Genomic DNA, 18,849 nt, shown 5'->3' with positions numbered 1-18,849 from the left:
ACCGAACCAAAGTCCCCAATCAGGCATGCAACCTGACGCAACGTAAGTTCGTGGTCTCCGTGATTCTCGAGACAGAGCTATCAAAAAAAAATAAAACATCGCTGGTGCAGCGCCACCTTCAGGGTACTCATGGAATTCTGAGATGCCGGAGAGTTCGAACGTGCTCAAGTTGCGTGCTGGGACCTGAATTTTTGCAAATTTGTGCTCAGTTCCATGGTTTTCCATAATTAATTTGATTCGTAAATCTGGCCTTGGTAAATGATCATGAATTGAACAGTTCAAATTATTCAGATGTTCGTATTTACGAGGTAAACTCGTGACTGTTAATTTTTTTTTCAACGGTAAAAAAATGACGATCGCGATTTGACCGTTACGCACTTTATTCGTGAATATCTTCGGTATAGTCGTGAAGAAACCACTCGTTAAATGTGCTATTCGTTCTAGAACGTCTTGTTTTCGTTTCGCAACGGTTATTTCGCGTGTGAGAAGTGATATACGATCCCTTCAACGATCTACGGACATAAGTATGTATGTACGTCAACAGTACATTGTACTATTTTTCACTCAATATTCAATTGTGTTATCATGTAGTCCTCGACCATTTTCCTCTACAGAATAATGCGTGTGAAGTCTTTCCTGGTACATTTGCGGGCGAATCCTGCGTTAGAAACAATAAGTACAACCTTTCGACACTGTCTAACCGCTATTTATAATGTTTAACAGACATGTGTGTGTGCTCGAGTGCTGAAAGCTAGCAGCTCTGCGACGTCGAAGGTCCTTGTCGTCAAACGATTACCGCACCTGAGCGTTAAGATCGGTAAGCCTCATTTTCAATCTGTTAAAATATCAAGAAGTCGCGATCTTTGCTATAGCGATTTAGTTTTACAATAAGCGGGGGGATTCGCCCACTACTGACGGTGTAAACAACAGTAACACCTCATTTGAGAACTAAAACTCCAGTTTGCTAAATTAATTTAAGTTCTCTTCTTTTTTTCTAGAACCAAGCAGAGACATCCGAGTAACTTATCAGCCCATTACTCGGCAACGTTGGTAAGTTTGCATGTGTTTAGGTTACGTGTATTTCCCTGGGTCCCCTCTGTCACGTGGCGTGGCGGTAACAATTGTTACACAAATTTATTGTATTTTAGTTGTAGAGATAGGTTCATTCACGATCGCAACGGTGCTCTACTTTTAGTTGAATTGACTCGTTTAATTGTTTTTTGCAATTAATTCTACGATACCTTAGTTTAACTTAGAAACTTCTCACGTTGAGAGAGTGAAATGAGCATCGCGACGGGTAGCCATCGCTTACTCGGCATTCGCTAGAACGAGTTGTGTTCAACTTTATCTGATATAATATTCTAAGTTTGAATTTACCAATGAAGTCGTTTGAGCGGTGGATTCACCTGAGGTTTGAACATATTTCAACGATTGTTTAATCATATTCACATGATTTTTTGATTAATAAAATTTCAAAGTCTGATATAACGGAACTCAATGAAATGACATGTTTTATCTTGAAACATGTTTGATTTTTGAATACCCAGCAAGTATTGATCAACTGCAGGTTTAGCTCGCTTAGAAAAATGCTAATTAGCATGCAGGATGTTTCTAATCTATTTTACAAAACACTGATGTACCGATAGTCCGCCAGCAGTCACCAAAATATTACATATAATAATAGGGTTGGCGGGATACCACTTCGATACACTATCGTTGAACTTCACTCTTTTCAATATTATTGTATTGGAGTTGGCTGACCATGGGACAACAGTATTTTGCTTCTTACAGGTAATAAATTGAAAAGTAAGTCAGAGTGACCACGGCGCAAATGAAGAAGAATGACGTGTGTTGGAATGAATGGAGATAATTATTTAGATCGAATATAGGTAACCGGGTAGGTAGGTGGTGCGGTCGTTTCGCGATACCTCGCGGCATTTATGCATGTCCGTATGAGTCTCTCTTTTTAACATTTCCGTTGGGTGGTTCCGCTGGGAATCAGGCGAGGGTAGGAAGGTCGCGATGTACCGCGATGTTACTAACTTTTGCAACCCACACAGCGTCAAATGATCACAGAAATTTTCCTCCTAAAACGAGTAAAAGACTCGGTATTTAAAATTCTTCGAACCATTAGTGAGCTGGTAAATTTAAACGAGGTTCAATTTTTCATTTTTCGTCACTCTGCAATCATTTTCTAGTCGTTACTCAATTCAATTGTCTATGGTCATCATCAATTATTATTCACATCAATTGATTTCTGTGATCGTCTGAATGGGCGAAACGCATCTTTGGACCATCTTTTGCGTTCCGTGGTACGCTAGATGGAAAAAGATGCTGAGCTCGAAGACTTCGCGTCGAAGAGGATCGCCGACCGTCACGCCACACATTAAAGCATGCCTCCCAACCTCCCTCCCGGATTTGATTCGCACCTCGGAACAACAATCCGCATAGCAATGTGTCGGATTGAAAAAGACGCGGATGCGGATTGGGTTTCCGCAGAATTGTGCAACAAGTCCTAGATATTTAAAGTTTCTTCACAGCCTAATCGATCGCGCCTTTTTGCGCGAAAATTAATTACGAAAATCGGACGCGCCATGTGCGCGTCGATTTCGTAAACGGTATACTTACATATAAAAGTAAAGCACTCTTAATGTGCTAAGCCATCGGGTCTTCAGTCGATTTTGTTACGAACAATATCTTCAAATTTACCGCGTCTTTTGCACGTTTACTTGATACTTCTTGGTTCTGTGAGAAAAACGGCATTTGCTAGCAGGCACTTAGCGCGCAAAGACAAGAATCTCGGGAGTGTACAGTGATAGTAAAAAATCTTGGCGTAAGTATTTATGAAATATATCTTGAGTGTAAAAATTATTTGTTTTATCGATTATATTATATTTTGTTTCACAGCTGCGAACCATTTTTTCATCACCAGTACACTGAAAAATATTAAATGTTCGGCAGAACAAAATATTCATGTCAATAGTAATGCTTGGTAGAAAATTAATGTTGATTCAAAAAGTATACAATTTTCTATTTTACTGTAAATAATAATCGCGTTGCTACGAATGTCACGGCTTGAGCGCGACATGGTTTTTGTTAGTTTACGCACTTCCGTCGTTCTGCTAATCGTACCTTTGTCTTTATCTGCTAATCGGACCTCTTTTCTGTTTCAGCTAATTAATTTTCACTTTCACCTTTTTTTCGCGTCCAAGATAATTACTTTTTGGGATGTTTCAACATCTTACTAATTATATTCTCGTCTGTTTCAGTTGGTCACCGAGTTTTATTTGTTCTACTGATAAAAATCAATATTTCATAATTTAGGTTTAAGTATAGTTTAGGTCACTCATCATGATCACAAAGAATTGTCAAATGTGTTCTTTTTTTTTAACAGTTTTTTTTGTCACTCGATTCTTTTCTATGATATTTTTCTATTGTATGATAAACATACTCTGACTTATCCACTGCTTTCGTGATACTAACTACAGATACCTCGAACACTTCCGTTACCGATGAGATGGCGCCAGCAGTGGAATCCAAAGCCGTTGTATCGTGGCCATGGACCGAAGTGAGATGCTGCGAAAGGGACCCTCTGTTGTGAGCATTGGCATGTACAGCCGCGAGAGTCGATCGAGCAATGCGCATCGATAAGCCTCTGGATTTATCTTCGAAGACAGTGTTCGAAGCGACTTTGTTGGTGCGGGATCTAGCGATGCGCGTGAACATGAGTCGAGCAGAGTTTTACTGGGATAACGAAAGGAAGAGAGATAACAGTGTTGGAAGTATTGTGAATTAATAAATCGAGGTGACCAAGATAACGTAAACGAAATAACAAAACGAAACGAAACGAAGGATTGCTTCCTCGCGGATGATAAATAAATGTCGAAATACGTATTCAACGAATGAAAACAAAGATGTGCTCTCTCGGCGCGCGACGCTTGTTATAAGGTTTAAGTTATGTGAAAGTTTTCTACCGTGCTCAACGTGTACTCACACATCTTAATGTAGTTTTTATATTTTACACCCAGTACCTTACATGCATATTATGAAAAAGTTTCGTGTTGTGATAAACGTACACACATGCCGTTGTGCTGACTCTTCATCTCGTGATCGTGGAGTATTGTTTTGGTTGAAAAAAAACAATGAGTTGATTTAATAATCGGCTCATTATTTTCTAATCCACATTTCGTCTACTCTCAATCCGCGTAATATGAGGGCAGTGAACAACGTGGAAGAAGGAAAAATGTTTCACTCTCTTCCAGCACCCTGATGTAAAGCATGAAGGTGAGACTCTCATTATTTTCATATTCCGTTCAATACATTCACCCCGTTTATCATAAATTTATGTCTTTGTACAGCAAACGGGTGTCGATTTGATTCACGGCATTGCATTTATGTGAAAATATCACAGCTCGCAGATAAAGCAATCCGTGAAATAGATTTCAACTATTATTACACCGCGTCGGTCACGCATGTTTCTAATTTTTCAAATCCTGCCTGTAGGTTCATATATTTCATTAGAATAGCAAGTCCATAAGGATGTCGAGACGATGCTGATTTTCGTTTCCTCGCAGTGTACACGTATCTCTCAATTCGCATCGAAACCGTCGCTTTCTCGTTCCTGAATCTCGTTTATTTTTCCCCCCTGTTATGTGCTATATCACTGAAAACATATCGGGTTTTCTGTATTCGCAACTCGACACCACCGACTAAGAGGGACGGATCATTCTCACACGAAAGCTTGTATAAAAGAAAAGTTCCAAACGCGACACGCGTCCCGTGATTTATCGCCAAGTGTTCGTTGAAAAATCATTGTTGAATGATATTTGGGCGTTCTTCCAGAGAGAGAGAGAGAGTCGGTGAAATAATATGTTCGATCGAATCAAAATTCATACGAGCATAAGGTGTCTGTCTAAATTTCATTTTATTTCGTTGAAAAGTTGTACATTTTATTGTTCGGATTTTGTCATCCGAAACATGTTTTATGTAAATGCTTATGGATTGATGACATAAGGCATAACCGTGACTTTAACCTGAATCACGAATCACCGCTTCGGACAATCAATTCCTTTACACCCTCAGATAGTATGATAGTTTATCAAAAAGGCGTCGCTTGTACGTACGCGGTCAAAGAAAACAGGAGCAGCGGGAGGGTGAGGGAGGGCGGGAGGGAAGGAGGAACGTGGTTTGCACCACAATAAGCGAGGACCGCGACTCGCCCGGCGTAACGCGGAGCAAAGTGAAGCAAAGCAAAGCAAAGCAAAGCGCGAGGCCTGGAGCCATCCCGGTTTTGACTTGACCGTCAGAAAATTACGTTTTAAGTGCCTGAATCAACAGGGAAGACGAAGCCAGAGACCGAAAAACAGGCTGCTCGCCATTCTGCGGGTTCTCGGTGTTAATTTATCTCACATTTCGGACTCCCCTCTGCGACGAAAGATGAAAGAAGATTAAAAAATATGAACAAGTTAAGCATACAAATTGCGGTGATAAAAATTCAAATTCCGAATATACGTATATTCATATACGGCGAGCGATCGAGGAGGCTGCAAATAATACATGACATACCCACTTGATAAACGCGGCACTCGCGCAAGATTGTTGCAATCTCGCCAAGTTTAAGAGACAGATTAATTGCAGGCTTTCATTCAGTCGCCGAGCGTCCGTCTGCAGGACACGCGAAAAAGGATCCGCGTCTCGATTCGCGCCATGCACTGCGGCATAGATCGGGACAGTACCAGTGGGCCCAAGTCAAAGAGCTCCAGGAGCCGCGGGCACGCCCGATCTCTTTCTCTCTCTCTCTCTCTTTCTCTCTCTCTTTCTCTCTCTCTTTCTCTCTCTTTCTCTCGCTCGCTCGCTCGCTCTCTCTCCTCTCTTTCTATCGCGGACACACGGAGGGGACAGGTACATATAAAATATAGGTTTCGTTTTGGGCAGCCCTTGGAATGCGGTGGCCGCCGGGCGGACGGCTCTGTACGGCTCTGTACATACATATAACGCTCCTCCTCCTTCTCTTCGTCCTCGTCTTCCTCCTCCTCCTCCTCTTCCTCCTCCTCCTCCTCCTCGTCCTCCTCCTCCTCCTCCTCCTCGTCCTCCTCCTCTTCCTCATCATCATCCTCCTCTTCTGCCACTCGAGAGGAATCGCGACGCGGTCCCCCTCGTGTTTTGGTTCCCCGTTGCCCCATTCGCGCGTCGTCTGCGTGTGTGGGGCACCCCCCCTGCCGACCCCTCGAGCAAGCCGCCCGTGTCTCGTGTCTCGTGTCCGTGTCCCGTGTCTCGCGCCGCTCGTGGACCGGCGATAACTAAGAGACACGCGCGCGCGCGCACGCTCTCGGGATCAACGATTCGGCACCGATCGAAATGCCCGCGGTCCTTTATCCGGATCGTTTCTGGTAAGCACCCTGAAGTTCGTCGGGATCGCTTGACACAGACTCCAATATTATGCTCGGATACTACAACTCGATGCTTTGCTCGTTTTTCTTCGATTATTTTCCTTTTTAAGGTTCCTTACCTTAGAAGGATAAAACTGACCCCTTATAGGATCACTTCGTTGTTCGTATGTTGAGACTCTTTTTCTCAGGAACGGGTAGAAGTGTCGGATTGAAATTAATATCAAATATTGAGATCTACGGTCCCTTGGACGTGTAAAATGTTCAAGCTTCTAAGTCAACGCTGCGATGAAAAGATTAGGTAGACGACTGGCTTTCAATGATTTCACGTGATTCCCAATAATTTTACTCTATTTTACACGATTTCAGGTGATTTCAATTTCGAAGATAGTCACTGATTTCGATCAACTTCCAACGAATTAACCTTGATTACAAATGATTCTAAGCGATTTACGGTCGAATTCAATCGATTTTAACCAATTTCAAATGATTTTCAACCGATTTCTCAGGAATCGCTTCACGTTAAGTGATTTTCGATTTTCAAAAGTGTCAAGCCCTTCGAGAATAGTATTTTTGAATTTTGTGCAATGCTGGAAAGATCCTGGAACTTCCATCTGCTCGGTTCTTATGATATCTTTACACGGTACAAGAAAATCTCGGTGCAAATTCATTGCAGACTATAATTTGGCGTTCATTTCATAACACTATCCCTGATGTTGAATTATCGAATTAACCACAAATATATGTTCTTCAAAGTAGTCCACATCAATCGGATCAATTTTTCATCGTCAACTTGATTTAAGACCACCATCTTTGATCGTTTAAAGAAATTATTCGCAATTTTTATCATCTTCATATCTTCCTTACTATACCCTTGTTTCCTGCGGTACTTTGTTCAACCGATTTACCAATTTCGGCTATCTCGTGTGAAACAATGATAGTTTCGGCGAAGTCTATTTTAAGCAAATTTGAACCGAATTCATCTGAATAGCCTAGTTTACACGTGTGGAGAAGTCGAGCGATTATACCTTACGTTACACATACGACTGGCGGTAAAGGTGAGACCGGGCAATGCGTTTAACGTGCAGGGTACAAAGGAACGCTGAGAGGTTGGATGAAAAGAAAAAGAAGGAAGAAGGTGTGTTTTATTTGGAAAAAGGAGAGTGCAAGATATAATATAAACTCCCGGGAATAATAGGAATAAATGATAAAGAAAGAGTGTAACGTGTGCCGCATGGGCAAAAAGGTTGCACAGTGAAAATAAACAACAAGAGAATCCATACGCTGTAATAATAATGATAGTTAAAAAAGTAAAACGAACAAGGATTTATACAGACAGATACGCGTGTACAAAAATTAAGGAATTACGAACTGCGGAGGTTCGTTAATCGCGTAATTCTGGTCGCAATCAGTTTTGAGTGCCGGTTAACTTCGTTTTCTTTTCTCACCGCATGCATTCAGCGTTATACGTGTATCCATACGTATTCATAAATGCATACATAGGTATGTGCGTATAGCGTGTCGGATGCAGACCGCGACGAGTCTGCGGGGTATTTAAATTCGGCTGCATGCAGGCTTAATTCGTAACATCTGATTCATCCATTAGATCGTTCACGTCACAAACTGCATCACGCGGTCGCCAAATGCATTACGATGCATGCCCGACGAATTCCCTTGCCATTTAAAATTTTCCGAAATTATGTGAGGATCTATACTGCGTAGATCGTGAATTCTCCACATTGGCATTCATTCAGGACTCTCTGTCACGGATAAATATTTCTACACGCCCATAACACATATGTATACCCTACCTATGGTATAATTGAAAAGAAATTCTCATTAACGTAACTGCTAGCAAGATTATAAACATCGATAAGTTTAGCGCTAAGAATCACTTTGCTGAATTGGTCGGATGTTTTCGAGGATGCCGATTATCCAGGCTGGAATCACAGGTTTCCGTTATACCTTGTAGCCGGCTCTGCAGGTCAATTAACGTAACGTATATATGCACAAACGAACGATCGTTCGGAAGACGTTAATCAGGTTTCGGTAGGCATACAAGCCAACAACGTCCAACAAGCCATTCGTCGGTTATTCAAGCAAATCGATTGATATCTACGTACAAGGTCCACTGAGCCATTCGCGCAACCTGAATTCCACCCCAATTTTTTAAGGGGCGATTGGGGGGATTCAAGATTTTCGAAACCTTGGTAACGGCAAAAAATGACTGGGTGCAAGATGCGCCCCAGTTGGAAATCGGATCTTCTTGTCACGCTGATCGGTTCCGCATCGAGCAGCAGACGCGTGCCAGACGGGAAATTTCGAATCTGTCGAAACGGAAACGGACGAGTCCTGCGGTGTTCGGAGAAAAAGGGAGAAGCATACGTAGTGGAAATTACGCCGAAGGGGTCAGACGGCGCAGGCGGCAAAGGGCTAGCCAGCAAGGGTGACGAATCGGCCGAACCTGAACGGTTTGGGGGGGGGGGGCAACGCCCTGGCCCTTCCGAGGGGTCAGGCACCTTGGTGCCTCGGGGGCCGGGTATCGTCGAGATAGGGCGAAATTTGTTACCGAGAAACTGCGCGGCGAGCTTGCGGCTTCTGGTGGAGCGCGGCTCCGGGCTCTTTACGCTCTCTTGTACGCGATCTTGTAAGCTTTTAAGTAACGCTGCGCAGGTACGGATCGATGCGATCGGTATCGCAACGACGCGCCTCGGTTACGGCGCGTTGCGAGGAAGCGGAAAGAATAAAAAATAAATAAAATAAGGAGAAGTCGGCAGAGGAGGAGGAGGAACAAGAAGAAGCTGCGCTCCGCCCCTTTATTTACCCTTCCTTTCTACCGCGGGAGCAGGTTCGTTATTTGGTAACCAAATATAGCAAAGAAATTTCGACAATTACCAAAATCGATCACCGTGATCTGCTGCAGCACACGAGCTGCTGATCCGGGGAAACCTGAAGGACGACGCGATCTTACATGGACGGCAACCCAAAGTCGACATCACCGATTTGATTTCTTCTGTAATATGTTATAGTAGACTAGAAAACTAATCGTAAGTGAAACTTTTTTTTTTTCATCTGCCATCAACACTGAGGGGGTGAAACCACCCCCCAAAGTAAGGCATGTCGAAGGGCGATTTAACTTTTTTTTAAATCAAAAAAATTACACCTTTCATTTCCCGATATGAGAAAACTTTTGCAGTTGACTTAGTTAAAAAATATTATTATCTCGTGGGTAAAACTGCCAAATCGCCCTCTGACATGCCTTTATTTGGAGGGTGGTTTCATCCACTTAAAATGTTAAATGTCAGGTAAAAAAAAAATACGTATCGCTTAGTTTTTAGTCTACTATAACTGATTACATAAGAAATCAAATCGGAGATATCGACCTGGGATACCTTCCTTGTTAGAGGCAGCTCCATGACGCTTAAGTATTTTTCGAGAGTATATACCGATCGTGGTGTCGATTTCGAGGTATCTGCGATCTCTTGCGGACATCGAATTCGGGAAATCGGTAATACCATTGCGAGGGATCTTACAACAACAATTTAGTCGAGGAATAGTTTAACTTCTAATTCATATCTTGTATACGTTCATCTATTTAGATCCTGAAATTATTCTCATTGCAAGGTCATATTCAACCGATCGTATAAATTTATAAATAAACAGTGCAAGTACGTTTGTAACGAGAAATTAAATCTGCTGATTAATTCAAGGCTTGAGCATGAACTATTATTCATGATCGCGACGGTTTATCGGTTTCGAGGCACGTTACGCTCGCATAACGCGCGCGATCTTCTTTTCTGATTGAAAATAATTTTGCCACACTTATCTACATACATATTATATGTTACGTATTTATGTATGTATTACATATCCACAAATTTCAAGATTATTCAAGCGTTTCGGTTTTCAAATAACCGGTAATCCGTTCCCGAGACAAACTAAGAGGAAAAAAGGTGTACAATAGTTTTGACACAAATTTCAACTTTCACCTTCGATCAATGTCCAATTTATTGTCGTACCTAGTCAATGTTGCTTTTATTACTTACATTCAACACGCGACTTCTCATACGCATAATGCAATACATATTTGTCATAGCGAGACTTGTGTACTTTTTTTTTCAAAACAGATGACGGTCCAATTTTCCATTCCGCGTATAACCGAAGCTTCAGCGTGAGATCGTAAAATCGCTGCTACTTTTCTGCCTTACGTATAAGGAGGTATACAATCTTTTTTATCGACTATTTAAAAAGGCTTCCGGACGCCTCGAACCGCGGCTGCACGACGTCCGCACGATTTTCAAAGTGATTTGTTGCACGGATATCGAAGAGATCGAGGCGCAGCCATATAATCGCGGCGTAGTATCTCCCACGTCCGATCACTCCCCGACCTTTGACACAGGGAAAAGCTGAATCTCCCTGGGACTTCCAGTACGTAATAAACGATCTTGGAATTTAAACTTTGAGCCAACAATAGCAATGCCTACGTTTTACATACTCTCGGTAGACGGCCGCGCGATTCGGCCACAGCTGCAAGACGAATTACCAAATTGATCGTTAAATCTCGCATATGCAGCTATTCGTTCGCAGGCTAACCTGATATTATAACTGTACCGACATTTAAATTAATTATATCGGTGAGAAAATATGTAATTTCTGTGTCAAGATGCGGTACGAACGTGCTCGCAAGTCCGCGAAATTTATTATACAGTAAGATCGCGTGTCTATGTAACCGCGACGTCGCGATTAAAGCATGCTGCAAACCTAACTAACCACCCCTCTTATTCTTTCTCTGTTCATCTTACAAAGTTTAGCAGCCCAGGCGTTTTCGTTATACTCGCAATTCGACTTCACTCCGCTGCACGTCGCGTCAGTTGAGTTTCGAGCTCGCGAAAAAAACCCGTTCGATTATTTTAGACGACGTGATTACTTTTATGCAAATTCACGACCAGCTAGTTATTACGTACGTGTATATATATACTTTTTATTCACATATCGCAACACGATTTTCGATCAATTTAAATATATAAGTATAACCTTTTGGTTCTCTTTATTTCTTAGGTAATTTTCTTCATTTGCTCTTCTACGAAACACAAGGAAGAGTACAAACGCGTGTATTTAAAGGAGAGAAAAAAGAAAGGGAACAGAAGTCGCGGCTTATTCATGCCTTACGCGGATCGTGAGATGGGAATTTATTAACGCCTAATTATTAGAACAGCGATTCACGCCCCCGATCTCAGCGGAGTGCCGGCCGGGGAGATGCTGCCGAGACAGCAGGTATATTTAATTTTTCACTCATTGTCGGTACCGCACGCACGCAAACTGTAAACACACACTGTGCTTAAGCGACCTAGGGATCATGAATATGCGTGAATATAACAAAGAACACACCGCTGATGCGGTGCGGTTTCGCCCTCGTAGGATATAGAAACTAAATGCGTTCTTGCCTACTTCACACGATAACGAATGAAATACCATCGTCTCTAATTGCGGTAGCAATTAACCGGCTGACTCCGTTAATGACCTTCGACTATCTCCCGCGTATAGTAATGTAATCCAGCCAGAGGAGAAGAAGAAGCAGAAGAAGAAGAAGAAGGACAAGCAGAAGAAATCGTCGCTCCATTAACGATAACACTTTCTTCTTTCTTCGCCCGGCGCTTCTGCACGTTTATGTACACGCGATGTCTCGCCGCAATGATATTATCATACGTATATACAATATTGTGTATATTTTAACGTACGCATACCATGCGGTTATGGCTATCATGAGGGGATTCTTCTGTTGGTCTCTTCTTTTTATTCCTCTTCTCGTCGCGCCGAAGGAGAGACGTACACCGATTACTCTTATAGTGCGACTGACACCTCTCGAGAGGAAATAAATGATCTCGTTAAACGTAACACCGTCGGACAGACGGATCGAGAGAGAGAGGGGGGGGGGGGGGGGGGGAGTGTGTGTGTGTGTGTGTGAGTGAGAGAGAGATTCACTTTGGGAATTCTCGTCCTCTGAACTGGTAGCTGCATTGAGCCATGGCATAAGTTGAGCTAAGGAGCAGAGGATGCGGGCCGTGAGCCGAAGGATCTAGTGACCAGTTGATTAGTAACAGTCTGCGCAAGTTGCGGCTCTCGCCAGTCGACATTCGTGCAGATATATAATCATCCTCTATACGGTATTATGTGTACATATTGCTATTTCCATTTATGTACGACGTTTCTCCGACGCACTGTCTGTATTAGGATCTGTGAACGATGAAGATGCATTTGCGAGATTATTCTTCCTTCCTGCGTCTGCGACATCTGCAGGGTTGCACGACAAATTACCGTAGATTACAAACAACGACTGTTCACTGCTGCAGCAGTTACAAACGCAAATGCATCCAGGACGAGGATAAGGAGAAGAAGAAGGATCTTCTGTATACTGTAAATCACTTGCAATCTATTGAGCTATCTATAAACCGGGAACGGTTAATCTCAGTCTCGTACACTTCATTTCTACACATTACTGATGCCGCAGCAGCGTTCAATAGATAATAGTATACAAACAGGTACACACATAAATACCTACTATGGGTCTGCGTGCGTCTAGTTCTGTAATTTGCAATAAAATCTACTTAAATTACCGAGCCGGTATAAATGAAATTGATTTATGTCTCGTGTAGTCGGTAGAAAAGACGATCATCGTCATCGGGGTTCTAAGGATGAATGGATCTTAGGTACCGTCTGAATGAAGATTTAGCGGAATAGAAAACACCGTTCAACAACATCACCAGGAGTTCAGTTATTCGTGCGAATGGTGCACGCGAATGATTTCTATTGCATACTGTAATTGAGATGGTAACTTAATTCGTGTTTACCAGCATCATCGATCCCAAATCACACACTGAACGAGATTTTTGAACAGTTTTTTTTCTCATCTCTCGGTTCAAATTCATCTTCAAGCGAACGATCCTGTCCTGCAGTAAAACACCTTGACTCTATACGGCATCCTGTATGAGTAGTAAGGCAAATACCGATTCTCGATGCAGATTCCTGTACCGACAGAGTTACCGATCCTTAACCAAGACGCAAACCTAACATCTCATATTCTATAAAAAGTTTTGTGTTTTGACTAAGTGTCGGTAAACGTGACGATGTAGGAACCGGTTCCCGGAGCCGGCATTGCTTCACCACTTGCATCATTCACAAAAATCCATCTTCTCCTCTATCATCTGCGCCTCTGTAGCTCTGCTAACCGAACTTCGAACTCCGTTGAATTGCAGATTCCTGGACTCCAAATCCCGGGATTCGTTCGGCTCCTCCAGTTGGTCGTCAAGTAGCTGCCCCAGGTAGTTAATTTGGAAATATCAGCCGGAATGGAGCTGGCCGGGCAGCAGCCGTTGTTCCTCGGGCCAAGCGGCGTCGTGGCCGCCGGTTCCGGGCCCGGAGGAGTCGTCGTCGCGCCCCGGCAGAGTTCGCCGATGATCCAGGGCGTCGGATCCGGAGGCAGCGTCATCGGCGTTCCCGTCGAGCATTACGGAGCTCCGCTGGGTCTCGCAGCCTGCATATCGGAGTCCGGACACGAAATACTCCGGCCAAAGCCCCGACGGTACGTGCAACACGCGTCGTTCGTGTCGCCCGCGCGTCTGCTATCTTCCATTTTTCTCTATTTGTTTTATTAGAATCATGCTTGTTGTTTTTTCGTTTGTTGGTTTTTTTTTTCTCATGGCTTTTTACTTCTGTTCTCAAGAGTAAGAGCGAAGCGGCGTATCGCGCTTCCCCCACACATGCATCCGCCGCTCTTTATCTTGTTTTCTTCTCCTCGCTCGCGTTCCTCGACCTTCTCTTCCCTCCTCTTCTCTCCGTCCAGACGACGCAGCTGCGGAACCTGCAATGCCTTCGGAAGCCGAGACCGAGCTCCCGATCCGGTGACCCAAATGCTACGTAATACGCGACCGCGGCACGCCTCGCCCTCTGCGCCTCTTCGTAAAAATTTTCAACCTGTATTATGTGCGAGGAAACAATCGGAGTCATTTCGAATCGTCGCAACCGTTAATTCCAGTTTTCATATTGTATCGCGTATGGAGCAGAGACACTGAACAATCGGGTCAAATTTTTGACATTTAAAGTCTATCGTCGTAAATGCAGTCTCATTAAGTGTCAGTCTTTTTTTACCGACCATTCTAAATTTAAAAACAAATTCATTCTGCACATCTATTTATGACGTACAGTATCGTAGAAATGTTTTTCAACCCTTCAAACCCGCAGCGTCAGAACTTGTTCGAATGTGGCTGATCAGGAAATTCGGTGATCATAAGTTGGAAAGCAATCAAGACGAGGCTGAGCCGTGATAATTACAAGTTCCTTGGCCGAACGAATCATTATCATATAATCCAGTACACGTATAGGTGGTAAACGTTTTGCCGTCGGTGTCGTATAAACTGGAACACTACAATCCTTCAATTTTCTCCAAGTATATAAAATTGGGGGGCGATCGAAACCTCCGGCAACCTCGGGGCCGCACAATGGAGGCCCAGACGTAAGTCCGTGCGGTATCAATAGGACGATACATCAGAGGCGTATAACGGTAGCTCCAGTTAAGAACGAGCGTAATTGCTCGGAGGCCGGTAGGTAAGGCTCTACCCCGATGCCCCGGTACTGTTATAACGCTTGATTGAAACCCGCCAGAATTTTCTACCCGGCTGCTGGTATTCTTCTTCCGATACTTACTCCGCGGCGTGTCTTGAACATTCGAGAGAGCGAGAGAGAGATTCAAAAAATATAGCCCTACAGCCCGCGACTAACGAGCATCGAATGCCTGCCTCGGCGATTCGCGAATAAAATCGCGGAACATATTTGCAGTTCCACTTTCGACCGGGCGGAGAATCGAAGCACAAATAGGTCGACCACTGTTCAACTTAAGGATTGAAAATTTCCAGCTCGCATTTCAGGATCGGTCCGCGAACTTTGGTTTTTCTTTTATTTTTCTTTGCTACTGCTTTCCTTTTTGCCCTCGGGAATGACAATTTTTTTCCTCATATTTTAACTGCGGTATTTAACGAAAGAAAACATTATGCGCATAGATATATGTATCATTCGAACAAGGTAGCGAAGTCCGAAAATCAAAATTTTGTGAAAAAATTGAACAGCATTTTTCTATTTAAAAAAAAAATTTAACTCTGGCTGCTAGCTTCAGCTTCGTATACACGGGCACAGCGAGATAAATTTATTTATATTATTACAGAAATTGATGATAATTGCAGCGTGGAAAAGTGAGAACGCGAAGAGAAATGCGACTGCAGCAAATTGCAGAGTTGAAACTATTTTCCGCAATAGTAAAGCGTTCTCATCCGCGATGCGTATTACACGTACAGGTACGTTATGGGCTTACGAAGATCAATCAATGCAGTCAGTCGGAAAAGTGCATACCTGCGGTAAGCGCAGAACGCTGCTTATAAGTACATATACATATATAGGTATGTATGTAATATTTGCAATACCGCAGGGATCAGGACGCGGTGAAAGTTGACGTATACGTATATAAGGTCTACTGTAAACAATATCCTGTGTATACAATATACATATTTATACCGTTGCACGTTAAAGTTGCGTAACGATATTTGCGGTAAATTAGTCTTGGCAGTTGCGTCGCGTTACGTTATAGGTACTATTACACGGAATACGAAAAATCAAAGTCCTCGCGGAGATTACACGTTACAGCCATGCACTCGACCATTATATATATACGTACTTGACGGGCAACGACGCCTGACTAATCGTTCATAAATTGATACTCCCTCAAGTTACGCGGGGTAATGATTTTGCAATCGAAGATACAACTGCCAGCTTTTTTCTTTTATACCTGAATTATATGCGGTTTCTTTTCAAACACTCGCATGTTTGCACAAAATTCGTCACAGGCGCAGCGATTATTCACGGTACAATACTTGGGTTGTTCCGAAGATTCTGTTTGGAAGAATTATCCACACTGACACGTAACGACGTACGAAACAGCAATCGTGGACGCGGGCAAGCTGACGGGCAGTCGAGAATAGCTTATAGCTGCAGGAGGATCGGCGAGGAGATGACATTCGCGAAGGAATTTCCAGCAGGCGATGCGGCGTCCTTGAATTCACTTATACACACACTCGCGCCGCATCCTGCACGCCGGCTAGCTTTTAGCACGCACGCGTGCGGATGCATATCCCGTGGTGTGCGGCTTTGAGATAACCGCTGCATCGTCGCATCATTCTATGCAACGTATAGGTATACACACGCTGTAAAATACCACGTGTGGCTAATGGCGGAGCGAAAGACGCGGCGAAGCTGTAGGCTTCTATGCAATGTAGCCATCTCACCATATACATGCACGCCTTCGGACGCACATACGTAACATACTTTGCCGTAATTTTCAATTTCCCATTATACCCCGTGTAATAATAATTTTCACTCACCGCTCGAGCGCAGCTAGTTTTTGTTTTTTTGTCTTTTCTTTCAATATACAGCCTTCGTTTGATCCCTTGGCGTACACGTAGTGTGTGTAATTTACAATTTCAAATATTATTCTATACGGATGGATCGGGAAGAATGAGGAAGCGGCGGTGGCCGAGAAGGAAAGAGAAGGAGAACGAAGGAGCCGCGGAACGCGCGCTGGCTAATGGCCGTAATTAGGGTCTTCAGTTTTGCCCAACTGATCTCTCATGCAGTCAGCGATGCCTGCGGCTCGGTAACTCGTATAGTCTTAATCCTACTGCAGCTTGTGCGGAAACATAGCCTCTCGACTTGCCCCGCGGAATATCATCCTACACGATGGTTCGCAGAGGTCGGGAGTATCGAGAGAGTATAATTCGGAAGCCATTCTCACGGGGCGAAGATGGGAACGAAATACACGTACAATGTGAATTCGTGAACATCACATGCGTGATATACGCAAAAACGTATCCCCGCGTACATTCTTGCTGCGATGAATATCGTATCGATTAGAATTCACTGATTGAGTAATTTATCTTTGTATTTAATCCCATGCGTTCTCTGCGGTAATGTAATAGCTTGATATTAATTAGGCGTGCCCGATACGATACGAAAAGGGCGTATCATCGTCAGCGCGTGTTTAAGATGGATCTTTCAATCAAATGATCCAGCGCAAGGATGAACAACATGTTGTGAAGAGGTGCCGGAGCGTTGCTGCGTGTCAGGTTGTAAAGATATTGGGAGAAGGGCGAGGAGGTGGGTTCGTTCGTCGTCGAGACTCTCGCGCGTAAAATCGTTTACGTGTAGAAAAATAGGCGTTAAATTTTCGACGGTCACACACAAGCCAAGGCATGCTCGATCAACCCGCGTACGTGCTTCGGTGTCTCCATCGAGGTTTAATTGCTAGATAAATCAACGCCGTGTTAACGAAGACACCTTGCGGTATACGCATGCGAACGCAGGCCAGGCTTGGATACCGAAAGGAAATCCTACGGGTAGTACACGGATAACCTGTAAGAGTGAGTTATTAGAGGGAGAAATTACCGTGGAATTCACCTTGTCGCATGGCCGGACGATGATCCATTATAGATCTCGGAGGAAAGTGGTTTATACATCAAGTTTACGGGGTATTCGGTTCTTCGCCCAACGCTGATACACCACTTCAAAGTGATCGAGTGTCTCGAAACTAGCTTGATTCGTTTCCGTGTCTTTCGAAAAAAAATATCTTTCTCTACCTCTCACGTGGTTTGGTCACTTCAAATTGGGTTAGTATGATTCATAGGAAAATCGAAGACAGCTATGAGTTCTGCGGTGGCTTCTGTGCGGCACGTTTTCGGAACCGAAACAACGATTCGTCCGCGTCACGTTTAAGCGGAGCCAAATTAGGATGGAATAGAAACTTGTATGCACACGTATATATATGTAATAGATCTTGATGCAGCGTGTTACAAGCACGGGTTACCTATGCTTTTGAATCGCCCATCGCATCGAGTTACTTACGGAGTCTTAAATATGCGAATAGAGAGCTACCGCGCACAGGTACGTGAATACAATCTTCCGACTGTTGTTGCTGTTGTTTTCGCCAGCGCGTTTAATTAGTTTATGTGTATAATGTGCTGTATACCTATAACCGTATGTATGGGGATAGCATGCTGCGCACCATCCGAATTGAGCTTGTTAAACCGGCGTAACTTTATACACAACACAATGTATGGGAAAATTTTAAAGCGTACGAGGTATGGATTGTAACGCGTGGGATGAGCAATGAAATTACAAAAATAAAGTGAAAATAAATGGATAAATAAAAAAGTAAAGAAACGGAAGGAAAAGGAAAGAGTTTGAAAATATTGTAAAGGAAATACGTTGACGTGCGCAGCACGCGTATATCAACCTAAATGGGGTATTCAGGCTAATAGATCTCTTTGTTTCGAGCCTTCCTAACTCTTTCGTATACGAATATATGGTATATAATCGTTCCTTTCCTCCAAACTACTTCCGGCACCGAGTCCAAGCTTAACCTTAT

The 18,849-nt window shown here is 43.3% G+C and overlaps 1 protein-coding gene across 1 annotated transcript in view; it reads left to right on the top strand.

The window, feature by feature from the left end:
• The first annotated feature begins 3,455 nt into the window (after positions 1-3,455).
• The window catches only part of LOC124221398 (ankyrin repeat and BTB/POZ domain-containing protein 2), a 29,085-nt gene continuing 13,691 nt past the window's right edge, over positions 3,456-18,849 (top strand). The window contains exons 1-2 of the mRNA XM_046631359.2: positions 3,456-4,284; positions 13,640-13,965. Coding sequence (XP_046487315.1) covers positions 13,733-13,965 — 233 coding nt within the window. The 5' untranslated portion in view covers positions 3,456-4,284; positions 13,640-13,732. The remainder of the gene's footprint in view (positions 4,285-13,639; positions 13,966-18,849) is intronic.

This window comes from Neodiprion pinetum, chromosome 6, assembly GCF_021155775.2.
Source record: "Neodiprion pinetum isolate iyNeoPine1 chromosome 6, iyNeoPine1.2, whole genome shotgun sequence".
In the NCBI taxonomy this organism is placed as follows: domain Eukaryota; kingdom Metazoa; phylum Arthropoda; class Insecta; order Hymenoptera; family Diprionidae; genus Neodiprion; species Neodiprion pinetum.
The sequence above is the reverse complement of the archived record's forward strand: the minus strand, read 5'-3'. Positions and strand labels throughout refer to the sequence as shown.